The sequence below is a fragment of the Pteropus medius genome, unplaced genomic scaffold, assembly GCF_902729225.1.
Source record: "Pteropus medius unplaced genomic scaffold, Ma_sr-lr_union100, whole genome shotgun sequence".
Classification (NCBI taxonomy): domain Eukaryota; kingdom Metazoa; phylum Chordata; class Mammalia; order Chiroptera; family Pteropodidae; genus Pteropus; species Pteropus medius.
In genome coordinates, this window is record NW_024340692.1 from 21303405 (window position 1) to 21325735 (window position 22331).

General features: G+C 41.7%; 1 protein-coding gene across 5 annotated transcripts in view; it reads left to right on the plus strand.

Moving 5' to 3' along the window:
* The first annotated feature begins 641 nt into the window (after positions 1 to 641).
* The window catches only part of PCSK5 (proprotein convertase subtilisin/kexin type 5), a 396723-nt gene continuing 375033 nt past the window's right edge, over positions 642 to 22331 (plus strand). For 2 of the 5 annotated variants that reach the window (XM_039843681.1, XM_039843770.1), the window contains exon 1: positions 642 to 1367. In XM_039843681.1, coding sequence (XP_039699615.1) covers positions 1176 to 1367 — 192 coding nt within the window. In that variant the 5' untranslated portion in view covers positions 642 to 1175. The remainder of the gene's footprint in view (positions 1368 to 22331) is intronic. The other 3 variants (XM_039843973.1, XM_039843922.1, XM_039843837.1) reach the window with 3 other exon arrangements.

Genomic DNA, 22331 nt, shown 5'->3' on the forward strand with positions numbered 1-22331 from the left:
TACCAAATATTCATGGAAACATCTTTCTTCAGTTCTGCGACTGGAATTTTACTCTCCCTTGGTGTTGCTTAGAATCAGATGTACAGATTTCAAAAGTCCGCAGGCAACAGACCTGGCTTTGGAGCCACCGTGGTTGGCTTATGTAGGAGCCGATGTGCCTTACGGTCCTGTGTGAGAGCTTCTCCCGGCAGCAGAATGTGTAAAACAGTTGCTGAAAAGCACAAAGAATTAACGAAGTGAAAATCTCGGGTTATTTGTTGGGCAATGGACACGCAAGTGACTTCCTTAAATACTTGGTTATTTAAAGAGGTTCAGAACGAGGATGAATGAATCTTTGGGGCGCTTGACTCGCGCCAGCGCGTAAATCTCTTTAGTCTTTCGGGAAGTGGCCGTATATTAATACAAATTCAGGAGGGAGGACAGAGAAATGGGTAAAACCACGACTCCCACACGGGAGCTCTCCTTTGAGCCCTTTGGAAAGTCTCGCATTCGCTGCCCCGACCCTAGAGGTCACAGGCAGGAGAATCCGGCGGCGCTAGGACCTGGTTGGCGTCTGGCTGTGGCTGCTGTTGGGCGGGCAGGCGGAGGAGGGAGAGGAGGAGGGGGAATGTGGGAAAGGAGGGGTGTTAAGGGGGGCGAGGGGAGTAATTTATGCAGAGCAGGCGCTGCTGCCATTGCCGCTCACTCTCCTCGCGCGCAGTTTGGAGCCGGAGGGAGCGCAGGGAGCAAGCTAGCAGGCGCTAGGAGCCCGGGCCAGCAGAGGGGGCGCCCGGCCGCTGTCTGCACCGCCTCCACTGTGCTCAGGGGCCCCGGGAGGACAGAGGGCGAGTCGGAGAGTCCGGGAGCCGAGCCCGGTGAGACCCAACTGCGGGAAGGCGCCTGCCCCGTTCAGCCACCTCCTGCGCTCGAGCCGGGGAGCGCCCGCCGACTGCCCCGCGGGCCGGAGAGCAGGGAGCACAGGTCCCTGCAGCCCCAGGGATGGTCTAGGAGCCGGTGTGAGGCTCGCTGCTCTGCTCCGTGCCGGGGCTCGCCGCCTCCTGCCAATCTCCTAGGGCTGCAAGCCGCGGCGGCCGGGGGCTGCGCGCCCGGGCGGCCCAGGCCGGAGAAGTTAGTTGTGCGCGCGCCGCTTAGTGCACGGAGCCAGCGCGAGAGAGAGGCAGCGAAGCGCCGGGGCCATGGGCTGGGGGAGCCGCTGCTGCTGCCCGGGACGGCTGGACCTACTGTGCGTGCTGGCGCTGCTCTGGGGCTGTCTGCTCCCTGTGTGCCGGACGCGTGTCTACACCAACCACTGGGCAGTCAAGATCGCCGGCGGCTTCCCGGAGGCCAACCGCATCGCCAGCAAGTACGGCTTCATCAACATAGGACAGGTAACAACAGGCTGGCCTGGCCCTCGGCCCCGAGGCTGCCCGGGGAGGGAGGATTCCCCCGCGACATCATGCTTCTTGTCTTCTCGTCAATCCCCTTCCCCCTCTTCCAGATGTGCTCTCTCAGCTGTTGCTCTAACTCTTGAGTGATGCTCACTCTTACTCTCTTTACACATACACTCACTCCCCAAAGTTGTTGGGGTTTGCGTTTTATTTACTTGTTTCTTGCAAGCCGTGGGGGACAGGTAGGATCTATGGAAAAATCATGTGCATACCCCATGAGTTGTTTCAGACCCGATTGGACCTTTTGACATGGAAATTAGGGGAACACTCGTAGCCTGAGCTTTTTTGAGGGGTAAGCACTGCCCTGGTTCCGGCTTCTTATGGATTTTTAGAGCTGGAGTTAGAGGGAGGCAGGGAAGGGAAAGCCTTTCCTGCTCGGACCTGAATTTAGCCCAGAAAGAAGTTTCCTCTTCTTGGGCCAGAGAGCCGCTGAGAGCTGGAGGTGCAGGAGGCTCGGGGACTGAAGCTGGAAGGATGGAGGGAGGCGGAGGGAGGGAAGAGGGTGGTGGCGTGAGCGCAGATTTTGGGAAAGACCTCCCGGCTTCTTGGCCTCTTGCGTGGGATCCGTGTGTGGGCTCCCGGAGAGGGGGTCAGAAGGGGAGGTGGGAAACGTCCGAGACCCGCTTACCAGGGTTTGCTCTCCCGGTCCCCCGCGCCCCCCCCGCCACCGCTCTCCCGTAGGGACATGCAGAGCCCAGAGGAGGCGTGAGGCGAGAGTTGGGTGGTAGGCAGCAGGGCGCAGGGTTTTTGTGGGGTACCTCTCGAGAGCTTTTGGCAGAGCTGCCCTGATGGGGTACAATGAGTTGAGTGGCACTAAAGGGATGATTGTGAACGCAACAGATTTGGGAGTACCTCCGGGCTAAATTGCCTTGGCTTCCTTGCTCTTTCCAGAGAGAAATGGGATGGAGAAGGCAGTGTTAGCGACTTCCAGAAAGTGTCCGCCACCCCATACTCACACACCTTCCACTCTCTTCTTTGGGCCTGGCCAGATGCTTGAGGTGGGATGACTCTGCTTGAGGTGGGATGCTAAGGTGGTGGGGGTACCCTCGCAGTAGACGCACTTCTGGGGCTGCCGGAGATGCACGCGCCCTGTGTGCCCTGCCACGGTGAAGCGAGTAGGGGCCAGCTGGTGCCGCTGAAGCAAGAGAGCACAGACGGTTTCTGATGTCAGTGTCCTCCACATCCAGGAATTCGAGCCTTGGAGCTGGGGAACTGGGCACCCTCAGAGGAGGCAGAGCTGCTGTTGCTGGCTGCATCTAGAAGGAGCTACGAAGTGCTGGGGGTGGAGGTGGTTTGGAGGAGCCGGAGCACAAGGTCTTACACTTTGTGGGTCCAGAGGGAGGACACCATCCAGAAAAGCCAGTCATGTGGAGGACTGAGAACAGAGCAAGGGCCACAGTGTATGTCCACTCCCTCCCCAAACTCTCCCCAAACACACACCTGGAAGGAAGTCAGGGAAGCCAGCCAGATTTTGTTGCCTGAGTGTCTATCGTCTTCCAGAGAGTTCCATTCAAATGGCTTGTTAGGATTCCGCTGCCTTCTTTTTTTCACTGGAAGAAAATACTAAGTCTGTTCAAATCTTTTTACATGAGCTTAAAGTTGGGTGTTGCATGTGACTGGGGAGGTAACTTGGAAGCCAACACTGACAGTAGCTGTGCTAATCTTTCCAAAGACATATCTCTCAGGTTCAGCTAACAGTGAATATGTCCCATATATCAGGCATATTTGGAAGAATAAGTTCTTGAACATACACTGTTTTCATAATCCACAAAACGGCCATTTTTTATGGATATTACTTCACGTACAGCAAAGAGGAAACCGAGGCTGGAGAAGTTGACTGGCAGAGGGTCACCCAGCTAGACAGTGGCAAAGGCATGATTCAGATCTAAGTTTCTTTGGTCCAGGCCTACTCCTCTGTGAATACTGTCTTTTAGAGAATCCCTCCATCCCAAAGGGGGAAGGAGGAAGAAAGCAAAATCCTCATTTCCCTGAATTTTGATTTAGTAGCTCAGTAGACTGGCAGCAAACATCCAGCTACTTAATTCACAGATACTTCATTCAAACAGACCTGGACTTCTTGAATCTAAGAGCATCATGACTTTCAAGGACCAAAAGACTTGTATCTAAAGGAACTTGTTAGATAGGACTTCGATATCCAGAATATCTATGAGTGAAAGAGATTTTACCAAACCCCTTTTGAGCAAGACAATATTATAGTGTTCTGCAACCTTGCCTGACTTTTTACAAAGGGCCTTCTAATGAAGATCTATGGTTTTTCATTTAAAAAGTAATACTAAGAAAGATTACATACAAATACACAGACACTATTTATGGTGGTTTTTATAAGGCCAATGAGGAAATTTAGTGCTTACAGAAGTTACAGAGGCCCCCTTGAACTGATGCCATAAGCAGTGTAAGAAGATCAGCTATTCTTACAGTGGAAAGCATTTCCTCTGTAGATCAAAGGAGAGTAACCCTATGCTAAGTCTTTGGGGTGGTAAATTGAGTTCACACCTGCAATATCATTGCACTGTAAGGGCCAACTGTATTTCTTATCCATTCTTAACTGCTCTGACCTTTTAACGCTTTAACATCCTTTTGTTATTCTTTCTTTTCCATCAATAAATCAGCTGTGCTTTAGTTGAGGGCAGTAACTACTTTGCAGAGGTCCCTGGAATGTTCTCCTGTTTTTACCCACTTAGGCTTGGGGCCCCACCTCATGTGTAACAAGTTGGAACTGAGACCTGTTATTGTTTCTTAAGTCATCTAATATCCTGGTAGTATTTTTGATATCTTCAGTGTGATGTTTTAGGTGAATGAGGTTATGAATTTTCACTACAGTAAAGGTACAGTTTTACTCAGAATATCAGTGTAATGCTTTGTTTTGCATCTTAGCATTTAAAAGCTACCAGAGGTAAAGTTTCTGGCCTGGGGGTTTCTACATAAGAAAAAAAAATAGGCATGCTTCTTGTATTCATGAAAAATAGGATGTACAAAGTAACAAAAGAGCAAGCATGCAAACAAATGCAAAAAAAAAAAAAGACATGCTTGACTTCTTGGAAGGAAGAATAGGGTTTTCTTGCCTTAGGTTATAGAGATGCATTATGTTTAGATAGCTTTTCACATACTGTTTATATTTTGTGAAAGGTTATGCCTTAAAATTCTGAAATGATGCCATAATTATTATTAGTAGTTGCCATGTCAGCATATATCATTTTGCTTGATATTAGTGTCAGATGTGTAATGCCATACCTCTCTTCTACAAGCCCTGACTCCAAGCCCTCTTAGTATCTAGTATGACCAGCACCTACTGTGCTGGCTGAGGGTGGTGGGTGTGCCCGCCTGTTGATCTGCACTAATTGTGTGATCTGACCCTTTGAACTAACAGTGTAATGGTTAGAGAATGGCATAAAGGAATAAGACCTGACGTAATGTTAATTGTGAACCTTTGGACTAAATCTACAAACCAGAAGGAATTAATTTCTGGTTATTTGAACGCAGCGAGGCGGTCCCTGTGAAGGTTTTTTGCAGTGTGCGATAGCTATATTCATTCTTCTGTGAATTGCTTATACTCCTTGATTTCAAGCTGAGATTACCAGTAGCAGAAACCCCTCCTTAAACCATGTAACTTATCTTGAGCAAGGTTCCAGAAGGATGAAGCGAGATGCAAGCAATACTGGGGAAATATTTTACCTGAAGTTCCCATTGAAAACATAGACTTGGAAACTCCAGAGATGCTACTTGCAGGGTCTTCGAAAGTAGACAAGTTACTGAACTTACTGGAGCCCTGTGCCTTCATTTATAGAACGATAACTCTCTAGGTAATAGAGTTTAAATTGACAATGTGTTGCTCAGCACATAATTAGGCTTGCAGTGAAAGGTTTGTTGAATCTGAATCTGAAATAAGCGAGATTCAAACTTTAGGGTTAAAGGAAGCCATTTTTTAATTGGAAGATGCAAAGTGTGAAGATCAGGAAAATAAAATTTTGATGCCTGGGTACATACGGATTGATCCCTGTGTGATACATCTGGCTTGGCACAGGGCAGCTCTTCACGCCCAAGAACCTTAGTCCTGACCTCCACTAGCCACTCTCACATGCAGCATTCTCATGAGTAGGAGAACCTTTCATGAGGAAAAGTAGTTCAGAGTGCTTGACCTGGCGATGGCAGGTCTGTTGCATTAACCTCACAGACTGGGAATAGCTTGTATGTGGCCACTGGGATTTTCGGGATCTATTTGAAATGGAAAACTGCATTTTTTGTGAGCCCCAAGGCAGCTGAATTTGCCTTATTCCTATCTTTCATGAGTTTATATTCAGAGGTCCTAACCTTAAAAGGTCAGCCAGAGAAGCAGGGCAGTGTGCTGGGAAAATGTCCAGTGATATCTGACTCTGGTTAAGGGAGGGAGTCCTGACCCAAAAACATCCCCTGGGCAGGGAGGGGTATTTGTGATGTCTGTTCAAGTTATGTGAAGTAGTGTCTGGGTTTTCCCCACGGCTGAAGTATCTCCAGGCATCAGGCATCAGACATCACGTATCACTCTGCCTTGGGACTTTATCACTTGGCACTTGGCTAATTCAGTTCGGATTCAATGACAAAGAAAGCTGACTTTGGCTTCCTGGATGATAAAAATGAATGCTTGTTTCATGCATGCTAGAAGATATATATGTATACATGTGTTCATGTGTGCATATCTGTTTATCAAAGTTAAATTTTTACATAGTTTAGAGTGAAATTACTCATGCAAGTTTTTCACTAGTTTCAATAGATTGCATTTCTACATCTAAAGATACCAAGAAGGAACAATCAGTGCCAATAAACTCTTCAGTTTGGGTTATTCCTGGGAGGAAAATGAGAATGACAACGAGAAAGAAAACAAGACTAAGTCAGGTTTGAGTGAAACTCTAGGGTTTTCTTTTTATTAACCAAACTGACCCTCCAGTGCCTCATATTTCAAGTAGGAGACCTTAATACCTGCTCAGTCCACCTTGGAGAGTTACTGTGAAATCAAGTGCCTTAATAATGAACATGAATATAGAAATCAAAGAAGACATGGGAAGGATTATCTGATCTAGAAGGGCCTCAAGGAAATGCAGAGGCTGCTCAAGGTTAAAGGGAGAGAGTGCTGTCGTTTATGGGGGTTTCTGTAGTAGAGCAACTTGTAATTTTCCAGATTTTTACAATTGCCCCTGGGGATCTAGTAGGGGCTGAAAAGGGGAAAGAGTCAGTGTGACTCCTGGTTCTCTCTTGAGAAGGTAGTGAGAGCTATGGAGAAGGTATAGGCCTAGGACAACAGACTAGAAAATCAACCAGCTAAAATAAAGTTCCCCATCTCTTGGTTGGACAGCTTTGGTTTATAAGATGTATACAATATGGAGGTTGCAAGATTTTTAATTTAAAGAATCGAAACAGCCTTTTTAATTTGACTCAAACATGGGCCTATGTAGAAGAGTAGTGGGAAATTAAACTGAAATACAGATAAGCCCATAAGGAATACAGATGAGATGCTTTTAGGTACAAGAGTCAAAAACCCAACATGTATTGCTTAAATAAAATTCATAAACAAGCAGATAAGGAAACAGGGAATCTGTTGGTTTAAACAGATCCACATGCCTTTATGTTCAGTTCTGAAAACAGAAACTGAACCCTTGCCTGATCTGTACTTTGTAGCAAAACCTATCCTGACCTAAACTGGCATTAATTAGGGCATTGTTTGTTATTGGCAGAAATATTAATGAGTTTGGTTATGCGGATGTTGTCCTTGATCCAGGTAGAGGTGTGTATAATACCCTCCAGTTTGCGCCTCGTTATACCTTTCTTACCCGAAGAATTCTGAATCCTGAAACACATCCAGTTCCAAGAGTTTTAGGAAAGTAATTATGGGCCTGTCCAGCTTAAAGGCCAGAGGTAGTGCCAGCGTCAGGTGTTTCTTCATTTCTTTATATTAGCTTCATTCTTACACAGGCCCACAGGCAGTAAAGCTTACACAGTTCTTAGTATCCCTCTTACCCAATATTGAAATTAACCCCTGAAAAAGACTCCAATTCATCCTGATTGGGTCATAGCCCCACTCATGAGCCAATCGCTTTGCCCATGTGAGTGGCAGTATGTTAATGAGTCAGCTTAGGTTACATGTTCACCCTTCCCTCCCACCCCTGTCTTTATTGAAATATAATAGACAATTAGTTGCTTGTATTTACATGGTATGATTTAGAGCGTTTTTTCAATTATAGTTGGGATACAATAATATACCAGTTTCAATTGTATAGCACAGTGATCAGAGATCCACATAACTCTCAAAGTGATCACCCCACTCGATCTAGTACTCTTCTTCCCCCTTGCATATTTATTACAATATTATTAACCATCTTCCTCATGCTACACTCTACATCTCCATATCTATTCTGCAACTGTCCATTTGTACCTCTTAATCCCTTTGCCTTTTTTTTGTACCCCCAATCCCCCTCCCACCTAATATCCTTCAAAATATTCTAGCATGTTCACCCTTGAAGTAAGGGAGATGTTGACCTTTGATGGGAATCCCACCAATTGGGGAGGGACTGCTCCCCAAAGAAAAAGGGGATGGTGTTACTGGAATAAGGGAATGCAGACACAGGACAAGGAAAAACCCACTACAGGTCAGGTTATAAAAGGCCTTAAATGCCTGGTTTAGAGAATTTCAACATTATTTATGTAGGATAAAGAGTTATATTAAAGGTCTCTGAGAAGGAGGCAACAACCTATTCAACAAACATGAGAGTTCACCATGTACCACATTGAAGACATTCTCTGCTCTCAAGGAGTTAGGACATTTCTACCCATAACTGTTGTTCAGCAAAGTAAATACCAGTGGAGTTACAGGATCGAATCATGCCTGGGGGTGTCCACTGGTGGCAGTGTGCATAACAAACTAGAGGAGGCAGAGAGGCTATTATGTTGGCAAAGATTATCGGTAATGGGCACAGAAGCTGTGACAATGGAAAGAATAGATTTGCAAGCTCTCCTAGAGTTGGATTCAGTATGGCTTAGTAACTCAATGGAAATGGAAGATGGAGTGGGAGGTGATGATATAGTCGTGAGACCAGGAGAATGATAGACTCATTTGTAGAATTAGAACAGTCCGTGGGAGCATTTTAGGAAGCAAAAAGATAGGTTCCGGCTTAGTGTTGTTGATAGGTAGAAGGGCATGCAGGTAGAAATGTCCATTAGGCAGAAGAGAATTTTGAATGGGAAAGAAGTAAAGACTGGCACTCATCGTCTGTATCTGTGAAGTTGTAGAAGTGCTTAGCATTGCTAAGAGGTGAAGCACAAAGAGAGGAGGACAGAGAATAGAACCTAAAGTATCTCCACCTAGGGGAAAGAGCTAAAGGGAGTACACGAGGGCAATCAGAGGCCCTGAAGATACAGAATCAGAAAGCCTCAAGAAGAACGAGTATACAGTAGCGAGAAGTGCTGTAGAAAGAATCCAGGAAGATAACTGAAACATAGCTCAAAGATTTGATGATGAGGTTACCAGGGCTCTTAGTGCCAATGCTTGATTGAATAGTGAGCGAGAGTTGAGGTTGTAGGGCAGTAGAGGAAGTGAGTACAAAAGTTGTTTATTCCACATCTCCCTACCCATCTCTTTCTAGACAATTTACTGAGGTAGTTAGGATTACAGGTCTGGATCCAAAGGGTTTTTGAATCCTACCCTAATACTGCTACTTCCTTAAGCTCTCTGCACCTCAGTTCCTTCATATGTGAAAAAAATCAAATAGTATTTCCATGATAGGGTTGCTATGAGGGTTAGTTCAAATAGTTAAAATAATATGTAGCACATACTACATACTCAATGAATGTGTTATTATATCTTGGTTTTTTATAGCCACATTATGATCAGTTTTAAATATTGTTTTCATATTGTGCCCCTTTTTCCAATGTTTTAGACACATTTTAATAATCGAAAGCACCATGCTAGTGTGACCCTACATAATATTTTGCCACCGATAGCCCTAGTTTGTACCTGTAGTAAATCAGTTTACCTCCATTAAGTATTTTTTTACATCTCCTTTCACTTTCAAACATGTCTGAGTTTGAAAGAGAAATGATGTGGTCACTCTAATTGTGTGTGTCTTTGTGTATGAGTGTGTGAGTGTGTGTGCATGCAAGCGTGCGCGTGCTCGGGATCACATCTATCCTTTCACTAGCTGCTGAGTTTCTCTTGGGAGCAGGGTGGCGCCTCATTTCTGTTTTTATCCCAGCACCTAGCACAGTGGGTGGCGCAGGAGGAGCACAGTGGGCACTTGAGATAGGGCTTTTGGGATAGGAAGCTTCTGTAGAGAGGAACAGGTTTGGAAAGGAGAGGAACATTGGTGCCTTGAGACTAAAAAGGAATGAAATAGAGATTCAGGGGAGTTCAAGCCAAAGAAGGAAAAGGACGTGTATATAGAATGACCTGGATCTCATTCGTCACTTCAGTGGTGAAGGCTACCTGCAGAGAGAGGGGGAAAGTGGCTGAGATTGATGTCCAGATGCTCCAGTGCATGGGAACATTTTTAGGAAATTTTGGTAAGAATCAATGATCAATGACCAAGAACCGCTAAATAGAATGAGATTATTTGCTGCTTGTACTTAGTAGTCAAACGAATGAGTAAAAAATGAACCAATCTATTATTTTGTGCTTTTGTCACTGATGCTCAGCAATTTGAGATTAGAAAAGGGTAAAACGGGGAGGTAGAATTCTCTAGGGTGAGAAAGAAAGGAAGAAGATTGTGGGAAACTGGGGAGGGGGATGAAAGGCTCTTGAATACAAGGGGTACTACCTTTGAAATGCTCGAATGCATGACCATCGTGTCCAGGCTTTAAGGAAGCTAGTGGGGTCAAAACAGGACTGGTGGACCGAAGGAATAGGGCGAGTACAGGGGCTATCAGTTCAAAATGAGAATGGGGGGCCAGTTTTGTAAGAGCGGTAGAAGTGGAAAGATGGGAGCCATCCCGGAGGCTAGTCCTTTTTTTAGAGATATTCTGCATAATGATGAAGTCCAAGGTATGGACGTGCTGGTGGACCAACCAGATAGAGAACAGATGAAGGCCAGCGTGTTAGATGGAGTTGAGAAACTATGAGACTGGGGAGTTGGAAGGGTTATCAGTTTGGATAAGATGAGGATTCCAGGTAATTTGTGCTGGCATATTCACTAGGCAGATAAACATGAATTTTGCCCCATCGTTCAATTCTCCTTGGAAAAATTTAGGTATTATCTCTACTTTACACATCTGTGCAGTATTATTTGCACTGCAGGTCCTACATCAACTTAAGGGATAAAGACAGACACATGGGTGATTGCTTTTAACTCCCAAATGTGCCTTCTTATATTTGATTTGAAAACTGAAGATTGCATTGAGCACTGAAGATAGAGAGAAGAATGTAAACAGAGAATATGAAACCAGAAATAATATTTAAGGCTGATTTTAAAATGGTATATAGCTATGTCACATTTTATGTTTACCTCCACCTTAAGTTTCATGTAGCCTACTTTCAACTATAATAATTACGCCTATAATTTATTCACATGTCATATAGTCTGCCTTTTACATACATTATTTTATACAGTAAAATGAAGCTAGGGTCCAAATGTGTCTTTTTACTGCCTTATAAGAATATAGATATATTTTAAAATGTTTTTTAAAATTATAGATTGATCTCCAATATGTAATATTTTTAGATTGCTCTATTTAATATTAGATTAATTTTGTCTGCATTTGTGTGGTAATCTGATTGCTAATTTAGGGTTAACATCACAAAGGAAGCATTAAGTCTCTAGTTTAATCCTCTGCACATTATCTATGAGGTTAATTCTGTCCTGGGAAAATTATACTGTCGATACCATGCCAGCATTGAAAAACTAGTTAACATTTATGAAAAGCGAGTCCTTTCTTACTGCCTTTTTAAGGTCTGATATTTTTCTAATCTGAGAAGCTCTTCCAGCTGTAAAAATAGTCCAGTTCTCTCCATATTGCTGTTCCCAGCCTTATACCTTGTTTTCACTAGTTGAAGTTTCTTAACCAAAATAAAACTGGGCAGTGCTTTCTAGTTTGAATGCAGTGCAGAGAGGGGAGACAATCCCAGAGCCTTTAATCTTATAAGCAAATATCTTTGAGTTCAGAAGTTTACTGCTTACTACATCCTGCTAGTTATATTTAACTAATGTTTTTTTTTTCCTGTGTGTGTGGGACCCCATTAATCAGTTTCAAAGTTTTTCAAGAGAAAACTAAATTGTAGGCCACTTAGGATTTATTACTGCCTAGCTTCCAGCAAAACATTTTTTCTTTCTTCTTTAACTGTGGGGTATCTTTCTATTTGGTTAGTGCTCCTGAGCCAGTTTACCAAATGCTGCATTCTTTGACTCATCACAGGAATATGTCATTGCTTCTGGGCTGGTTGGACAATACTGAGAAACAGTAAACAAAATTCAAAGCTAAAAACAGGTAACTCGAATTCCCCTGTAGGTCCCACCCTGCCACTAATTTGCCACATACTTAGGATCTGGTCATGGGTTTCCTCTGTCTTAAAGAATTAATTTTATTCATTGTTTTATTTAAAAATAGTTATTGAAGGATACCATCAAAAAAGTGAAAAGACAACCCACAAAATGAGAGAAAATATTTTCAAATCACGTCTGTTGAGAGACTTGTATCCAGAATATATCAAGAACTCCTCCACTCAATAATAAAAAGACAAATAACCCAATTAAGCATGAGCACACAGGATTTGAATAGACATTTCTTCAAAGAAGATATACAAATGGCTAATAAACACATAAAAAGATGTTCAGCATCATTAGTTATCAGAGAAATGCAAATCAAAACCGCAGTGAGATACTAGTTCACACTCGGTGAGATTGTGATATTCTAAATGACAGATAATCACAGCATTGACAAAGATGTAAAGAAACTGGAACCACGGTACACTGCTGGTGGAAATGTGAAATGGTGCAACCACTCTGGAAAACAGTCTGCCAGTTCCTCAAAAGGTTAAACACAGAGTTACCATATAACCCAGCAGTCCTACTCCTAAGTGTATACCCAAGAGAAACAAAAGCATTTGTTCACACAAAAGCTTGCGGACAGAAGTTCCTGGCAGCATTATTCGTTAGAGCCAAAAAGTGGAACCAACCCAGATATCTATCAGCTGATGAATGGATAAACAAAATATGATATATCTATAGAATAGAGTATTATTTGGCAATAAGGGTGATTGAATTACTGACACATGCTACAATATGGAGGAACCTTGAAAACGCTATGCCAAGGGAAAGGGGACAGTGACAAAGGCCGTATATAGCATGATTTTGTTTATAAGAAATGTTCAGAATAGTAAAATCTGTAGACACAGTAAGTAGATTAGTGATCACCTAGGGCTGGAAGGGTTAGGGGTATTGGGGAATGACTCCTCATGCGTATGGAGTTTCTTTTGAAAAAGTTCTAAAATTGTGGTGACTCACACAATGCAGTGACTATACTAAAAACATTTGAATAATAACTTTAGGTGAAATGTATGATATGTAAATTCCATCTCAATAAAGCTATTAAAAAATACTTATAGAGCACCTGTTGTTTATCAGCCATTCGAATGGGCACAATACTACAACATTTTTCTTTAATAAGCTATCTGCTTATGTGGAGCTTATATTTTACTGGGAGGAGCCAAGCTACAAGCCAGTAATTAAATAAAATCATTTCAAATTATAAGTGCTGTTTGGAAAGCAGAATTTGTTAGTTGAGTAAAAAGTGAGGGTGGGAGAACTCCTTTAGATGGGCTGGTCAGGGAGGCTCATCAAGGAGGAAACACTTGAGCAGAGACCTGAATGCAATGGAGGAGGCAATCACATGGAGGCGGGGTGGGGCGAGGTCAATGCAGAGGAGACAGCCATTGCAAAGGCCCCAGAGGAACAGGAAATTGCTGGTATAAATGGAGTCTAGGTAACATGGAAGAAGTGTTTAAGCTTGAAGTTGGAGACAGTGATCTTAAAGTTTCATTTTGGTAATGCCATCTCCAGAAGCCACCAGTGGCTCCCATTTACCCACTGTGTTTAAAAAGATTCCTGGGCTTTCAAAGGCCTCTAACTACTCTTCCTGAAGTACTTTTTCCATCGTCTCTCCAGCTCTGTACTTAACAAAGCCTAACTGGATTTCTCACTGTTTCCCAGATATTATACTCAATGTTCTGTTTCTATGCTTTTCTTTCAGCCTGGAATATTCACCTGACCTCTTGCTCTTTTGGAAATCTTATCTCTTCCTGAAGGCATATCTCAATGTCACCTCTTTACCTTGCTCTGGAAGTATTGGTATAAGTAAAATATAGATATAGTTTGCCTAAAATTCTCTTAGAGAATTTAGTTAAGTTTTTCTCTTTTTTTTTTCCTCCTCTTTTAGGGGGCTTAATTATTATTTTATGGCATGTATCATGGTGTCTCACTCCAGATAAGTAATATCATTTATCTATTATAAATATTGGTTGAATCCTAAAGTGTTTTACAGGTATGCAATATATGTAAAATGCAAAATAAATATGAACATTGGAAAAAAATTACAAAATAACCTGCTAGTCAGTGAGGAAGGCTAACAGTGCATAGCTTATTCTACGAAGGAATATGATAAAAAGCAGTAACCTAGGATTGATGAGTCATTTGCATATAGATTCTAAAGTCCAGCCCTTCCAGGAAGTAGCCTACTCCTTATCTTTAGTGTTTCAGACCTTTGCATGATCAGCAGGGTCCTTCTTACTGGTTTGACTTCCATGCAGATTCTTAGTGTGAGAGTCAGAGTACACAGTGTGATATTGTTTACTCGGAGTGCCAAGTTCCAGATCATCCTAGGACTGGGATTGCTTCTCCGTGGATCTTAGGGAACCCTGAGGACCCTGGCGGCTGTGATCATCTCCCTGGGGGTGGCAGTGGAGGTCTTGTGTCTATTGGAGCAGTGGGAAGAATAGCACAGAGAGTCTACCAGTGAAGGAATTGGTCAGTAGTAAGAGAAGGTTTCAGATTGCGGGCAAGTGTTACTGTTTGTGTGGAAATAGCAAAAATAAGCAGGTTTGGTACACATGAAAATTCTAAAGCTCTGTGTAATGTAAGCAGCAGAACCTTGTGATGGTCAGAGGCTCATGGCAATGCCTACTTGGATTTTGAAGGGCCAAAACGCTGAAGTTAAATCTGCATGAGAGGAAGGATTTCAGGCTTCAGGACAAGCAGACATAGATTAAGCTCTGCTGCTTAGTCCTTAAAGAGTGGCTTCAGAAATATCCTTGGAGATAAGAAATAAACTCAGGACAAATAGAGCAACTATCTATTGAGAGTTAAGTTCCCCCAATTATAAAGGGAATACTCTCTTGGTTGGGTGACACTGCCAGAGCCAGTTTCTCAGTGGATGTGGGTCTCCCCATCTGACCTCTTCACTTTGATCAGATTTAAGCCTCAAATGACCATTCCTTCAGGCTCAGGCAGATAGAGTGAAAGGTGAGTTATATTTTCTGGGTCAGATGAAAGGGAGATGGTAAAACTGAGTCTTCTGCTATATATAGTTCTAGAGAAGAACCGCTCCCTCCTCTGAATTATGATGGGTCTACTGTAACTAAGCCCTTTGTTACTTCCTTTTTGGGCTATTGCTCTAGGTGTATCTATTCCCTGTTTTCTTTGCCTTCAGAGCTTGCCGCATAAGACAGATTAATTTTCTGAGAAACGACTCTGGTCCAAAAGACTACCTCTTCTTATTCGTCCTCCTCCTCCACTACTCCCTCTTCTCACTCACCTTTCCCCTTCTTTCTCTCCCCTTTTTTCCCTCCTCATCCTCTTTTCCCTTCTCTAATCTAAACATCATTCCACCTAAATATTTTGCCATTCTTTGTACATGAGCTGCCATGTAGTCCCCACTGCCTGGATAGCCTCGTGTCTAGTTCTCACTTGTTCTGCAAAGCCCTTCTCAGATATTATTGTGGCTGAAAACTCCTATGTTTAAACTCTCACAGAACTTTGTAAGCTCCTTTTTACTGCCATTTGACATTTTCAGTTTGTATTCAATTTCTGTATGTGTGTGTTATCTCCTCTGCTAGACAGTTATCCCCTTAAAGACAAGATTTCTGTCTGGTTCATCTTCATATCACATATGACACCTAGAAGAGTGCTCTGCAGTTAAAATGCCCTCAGAAAAATATTCCGAAGTGGATAAATGGCCATGAGCACAGAGAGGCAGGGAGGAAATGGAGACCATAACAGTCACTAGTACCGTCCACTGCTGTCCCCCAACCACTGTCCAACTGTGATAGTTGAGTGCGTCGAGTGAATATTCCTCGTTCTCCTCCTAGCCATGTGATAGGATTATATTTCTCTATTTTGGGTGTTAAGGGTGGCCATGTAGCTTCTATCAGCCAATGAAATGTGAGCAGAAGTGACATGTTCTCCTTCTTTAACTGTCAGTGCTTGATGTACCATGGTCTACGGAGCTCCAGGTAGTAGATACTCCATTAGCCTGGTCCTTGTGGGATATGATGAGCAGCACTCCAAGCTCATGCACAATGGATGTGTAACATGAGCTAGAAATGAGCCTTTGTTGTTTTAAGTCATTGAGATGCATGGGTTCATTTGTTCCTGCTGTGGAACCTTGCCCATCCTGACTAATACAAAAGTACAATAGCCTTTCTCCTTAGCCTCACACACATTAGAGACAAGGAGGTGTGATAGAAGGGAGAAAAAGGATTCTTTGATATTCTGAATAAGAACCCTGTAACTTAATAGGAAGACCTCAGTGATCTCCAGTATACATTTTGCTCATTATGCAAGTGATAATGATATGTATTTAAAAAAAAAATCAGAAGCCAGATATTAGGTATTTGCAAGTGTGTGTGTATGTGGTGCTGTTGCTTAGAGATTTGAATTTCCTGGGGGAAAAAAAAACCAACAACAATACAACCCTGTAGATCTCAGAGCTTAATTGCACTGAGTTGCTTCCCTCTGGCCTTGCCAGTTCTCCAGATAAGACTTGTTCTGTGAGTTCAAATATACCTGTTCACGCCTGGTAATCCTTTAGAAAATATAATGTTTTTTTTCTTTTCCAAGAAGAAAGTTAGTGTATTGCAGTTCATCTTTTATGTTTCCCCATTAAATGAAAACAACATGTTAGCTTTGTACCTCAAATCATTGTTTAATGGAGAACTTGCTTTCTGCTTGCCAATAGCACTTGCTTGTGCCTTCTGTAAGGGCCACATTGTGCTTTCAGAATTATGACACCCGCTGCTACAGAATCCACTTAAATTTGCCGCCCTATTTTCCTGGACGTTATGCCTTAGTTAGAGAAGCGGCTTTACAAACATGTGGATATCTGTGCACTTACGTGATTTATGTGATGTGGACACAGCAGGGAACATCTGAGATTTAAAATGTTATGGCCTGAATTTTCCAGCTGTTGAAATGAATCCAAAGCAGCAGATTTTTCTTCTTTGGCAGGACAGAATTGAAGCAACATGCAGTGATTTGGTTCGCCGATTTGTGAGCTGTTAAAAATCAGAATAACTTAAAACGAGGAGAGTAAGTGCTGCATAATGAGAAAAATATTCTAAAGGTCACATGGTTGTACAGTCCTAGACAAGTTTAAGCACTATGAAACTAGAACTATTTTGAATAAATTTGAAGCACTGAACGTGAATATGTGAATTTTTTTTTTTGCTAAAATATTGTTACCAAAGTAGTCAAAATCTTATTTAGTTCACCCTAACTCTGAAGAGACAGGTTATAATGAACCCAGAAAGTCCTTCTCCCACTTGTGGTCTCAGCTATGGAAGCCATCTCTAGCATTTATTGATTTCACTTGTGGGTGTGTTCCCTTTGCCATCATTCTGGCCTTCAACATTCATTGCAAATATTTTCAGAATATCCACACTATGCTAAGTACTTTATTAAGCCCTGGAGATGCAGCAGGGCACAAAATCCCTTCCTTCTTGAAACTGGCACACTCGTGGGAGAAGTGTACCAACTTGTTTCAAAGCCAGTCACCCGAAACTCAGTGGCTTAAAACAGTAATTATTGCTATGAGTCTGCGAGTCGACTGGTAGGTTCTTCAGTTAACTGATGGGTCAGTAGGGCCTGGTTGGTCTTGGACAGCTTCACTCATGTTCCGGGTAGCTGGTGCTGGCTGCTGGTTTGGATTATGGGGTAACTAACTGGGCATATGTAACTGGTCATCATCCAGCAGGCTGGCTCAGGCTTCTTCCCATAGTGACAAGGAGATAGTCCAGCAGCCAGAGAGAGAGGAATCCTCCATGAGCAAGGCCCTTTCAAAATTCTGCTCATATCCTGTTACTAACATCCCATAAGTCAAAACAAGTCATATGGCCAAGCCCAGCTTTAAGAGATGGAGACATATACCTCACCCCTTGATAGAATGAGATACAAAGAATTTATGGCCATATATTATAATCTAGCACAAGGAGACTGTTAAACAATTGAATAGATAACAAAAAATATGTCAGTTGTTGGGAAGTGCTGTGGATAGAAAGCAGAGAAAATGGGGGTGGAAAGCAGGGGAAAAGAAATGTCTGGAAAAAAAAATTTTTTTTGTAAACAGGCTAGGGAAGTTTTCATGAGTAAAGATCTGAAGAAGATGAGGTAAAGAAATGAGGCTTACAGATAGAAGCACATTCTCGTGGAGGGAAAAGCATGTGCAAAGGCCCTGGATAGGAGAGAATTTGATACGTTGAAAGAATAGTAAGAAGACCAGCGATGCTGAATGAGCAAGTCAGATTGCAAATGGGCTGGAGAGGTAGTAGGAGTGGGTTGGAGAGGTGAGGTAGATCCTGCAGGTTGGTACTTCTCACATTTTAGTGTGCATTTAAGTCATTTGGGGACTTTGTTGAAGTACAAGATTCTGATTTAGTAAGTTTGAGATAGGGCAAGAACTCCTGCTGTTCTAATAAGCTCAGGAATACTGCCGTTGCTGCTGGTCCTGGGACCACACTTTGAGGGACACGCCTGCAGTTCTTGGCACGTCATGCATAGGAAGGACTTTGGATTTTCTCTGAGAGCATGGGAAGGCCATTAACCGGTTTTGTGCAGAGATGTGACCTCTCTTGTGTGGTAAGAGAAGGTAATTGTTTACAGTGTTTAAATTCATACATGTAATGCAAGGGGCTGTTGACATCATGCTGTCTAATGTGAACTTTGCCTAAATTTAGCTTGCCATAGTTTCAACTATTTGAACAATTTTTTCTCCTAAAGAGCTATTTCTTCTACCCTGTTGGTGAACAAGAAAGGGATCAATGTATGGATACTCTCCCCACACCCCACCCATCCCACTCCCATACCAGATCCATTCTAGAACAAACCATCTCTATCTCTTTGCAGTCACCCAAATCCCGATTGTTGGAGCTCTTCTTATTCAGCCTTTTCTCTCCTTGATCCTCAGCCCCCTTGACTCTAGCTCTCCGTTCCTGGCTACACATTCCTGTCACCTGGGAGCCTTTAAAGACACCTTGATCAGTTCTGATTAATTGGTCTTGAGTGGAGCCTGGGCATTGGCAGTCTTGAATTAGCAGCCAAGCTTGAGAACAGCCACTGTGCTCAGTTCTTCCTTGGCACCCTGTGTGCTGGCTGTTCCCCTAGAGCTCAGAGCTCTTCTTTCCCCGAGGAATCCGATCTCCCTCCACTCTGGTCTCAGCCTTCTCTCTCTTCATTCCCATCAAAAGATGTGAATCTTTAGTTCATTTTCAACCTTATTTGCTTCAGCAGTCGGATTTTGCTTAATTACAGTCTGTGTTTGGGGTAGGGGATGTTCTTTGTATTGCTACAAATATATGTGTATATAAGCATTTGTTGATGTTTAATGTCATGTATTTGTGCTTTTTGTGTGTAATTGATACCAAAAGGCCCCATTCACATGACACATCTTTAAATGAACTCTAGGATGTTACCCAGAGGACAGGATACCAGGAACATAGGCTGGACGACCATTTTTATATTGATGAAATATCATCCAGTGAACTTATAGGTAAAATTTCATGCTCTGGCTGGATTGAAATACATTGTCCATTTAAAAACTTTCTTGTCATGTCTCATTACTGAAATTCACTACTTATAGTAAGCTTCGTGCATTCTGAAGCTATCTGGTGAATAGCATAATTATATTTTAGTATTACATGAAAATGTTTAAATAAATATGCTATATATTTTTAGCATGTCTTTGTAGTATACTAGGTACCTCAAAGTAGAGAAATGGCCTGGAGTCTCTGTCTCAACCTTTGAGAAGTCCTTCTGAAACCCTACATGATTCCTTCAAAGAGTGCTTTGTCCTCCCACCCCGCACCTATCCAGCCTATATGTATGCAGATCTTATTTGAAGGTCCTGTTTGTTCTTTAATGATTTTTTGTTTTCTGTTCAGTGTAGGAAATAAAGAAAAATGAAAGGCAGTGCAAAATATTATCTGTAAATTGTGTCAAATTCACTTTATCATTATGTACCAGGGATGACTTGTCTGTGTATCATTAACTTGTAAGAGATTTAAACTAATTATTAACTCAACCAGGTGGGTTTACTTGAATGTTATCATAAAGGGCTCTGTGATGTGAGAGTATGATGAAGTTCCATAAAATTTATTGCTTGAATCTTGCTGGATGCAGCATTCCATTAAGACACTGCTTTTTGCCCCCTCATTATCACCTAGGATTTGATTATTTCTTATTGTTGGGAAGAAAGTGTGTGTGTGGGGGTTGTATTTTAATTAATAGTAATTTATTTGCCTTGAAAGAAATGCCACTTCCAACAGCCCCTGGCTTTGGAAGAGTCCTAATAATGTCTCTTAAAATGTAAATGGCCCTCAGGTAGTTAGACCCACTGTGTTTTAGAGTTTTGAGGAGTAGTGTCACCTAGCCCCCTCATTATATAGATGAAGAAACTGAGGACCAAAAAGAAGAGGTGTGGATAGAACATTGAACTGGTATTTAGCAAACCAGTTCTAGTATCTTCCAAGCTCTGATTATAAAAGCGACTCCTGAGAGTTACCTTATTAATAATGTAAAGACGTTTTTCTGTTCATCTTGGTCCTTTGTAGGATGTGTGTGTATGTATATGTGTGTGTATAGATATATAAATACACACACACACACACACACATATACATGCACACACACACATATATATATATAGAGAGAGAGAGAGATAGATAGATCTTCACTAATTCTTTCTAATAATTTGTATATTTATCAGGGCCTATATTTCTTTAGCCAACAATGTACATGAGGAAAATTGATCAAGGGAGTTTGTATATATGGATATGGGGCATATGAACAAATAACTTGATTTTGGAGGCGTTCTTTTTTGCCTTGTTCTGTGAAAATATGACTTTTATACTCTTTTTATTAAACTACTTTGATACAAAATGCTAGATTTGTTTTTAATGATTTCGATAAAGCAAAAGGCTGGTTCTACCATATTGGTAGTTTAATTATAAGTAAATAATTGATCTAATTGCTAAAGCATAAACATCTTGGTAGGTCTCTGAGAACCAGAGAATTCTTTTCTGAGGAAAGTCAGAGGCTCATTTTGAGGGAGGTGATCATAGTAATCACTTTTGCAAGTAGGAACATGACTACCTATTAAGGGGGTACCTTTACCCATGACTGCAAGCTAAACTCGACTTTCCATGGCTGATGTTTGTTAAAACTGTGAGATGAAGGGTAAATTGTTGCATGCAATCACACTGAGCATATAAGTCCTATTTTTTTTTTTTTAGGCCTGTAGAAAGTCTGTACAGTAAGTAAAATAAAAGAATAGAGATATATCGACATATTTCATGCAGAAGCTGTGAGAATTCAAATTAACCCAATACATTTGAGATGGGAGTAAATGCTTGTGGCTGCCCAAACCATTCTCCACCTTGCGTCTTTATCTCTTTAGTTTATTGGGGCTTTAAACCTATTTCACAACTTAGCTACAGAATGTTGGCATGTTTGAACTAAGAGGGAGGAAAACTTGCAAAGCCCTGTTCTTTTACTAAATTGCCTGCATTTATTTGAGCAGTACAGATATAGCAATCAGGCAATATGCAGTGTTTGAAATATTAAAATAATTCATGGATTAATTTCCAATCCTGTGGAAGCCAAAGACAGAAGCTTAATATGTATTAAATACACTTACTTTTTTTTATTTATCCAGATATGAGGTGTTTGTGCGGATAAGGTTATAACTTCAGTTACTGCAAAGATCTGTAAACATTGCAATGATTCTTTTGGTTAAACACTGTATTGGGTTTATATTCTATGTCAACAGTAAGTACTTAGGAATGATAGAAGGGAGATACTTAAAACTCAATCTACTGCACCAAGTACATTTTCCTAAACATCACTTTTAACTTCCTATTTTATAGATACAAACATTTACTTGGTAGGCATAGTGGTTACTTAAACTCTTTTTGGGTTTATTTGACATGTATTTAAGACCAAGCGAGCTGTTGAGATAAAGGTCAATTGACTTTTTATGTTAAGAAAAGAAAATTAAGAACTTGGCACTTTAGTCAGGCTCAGATATCATTGAGATAAAGATATTAATCCTAAAGTTAATCAGGTTGGAGTTGGAACTTTAATAAAAATTGAAAATATGACTCCAAGCACAAAATAACATGTTGTTTAGCCAATTTAGGTTTTGTATAGAATAGTGAAAAATAGCACTGAGCTTGGTGTTAGAAAAATCTTGTTTCTATCACTTGCTCATAGCGTAAAGTTAGGTAAATCACTGACTTTATCTGGAACTCAGTTACATTATTTGGAAAATCAGGATAATACTTCTTTACTTATTTCACAGTATTCATTCATTCATTCATTCATTCATTTACTCATTCATTCTATAAATGCTTATTGGGCAACCATTATGTGCCAGGCACTCTGA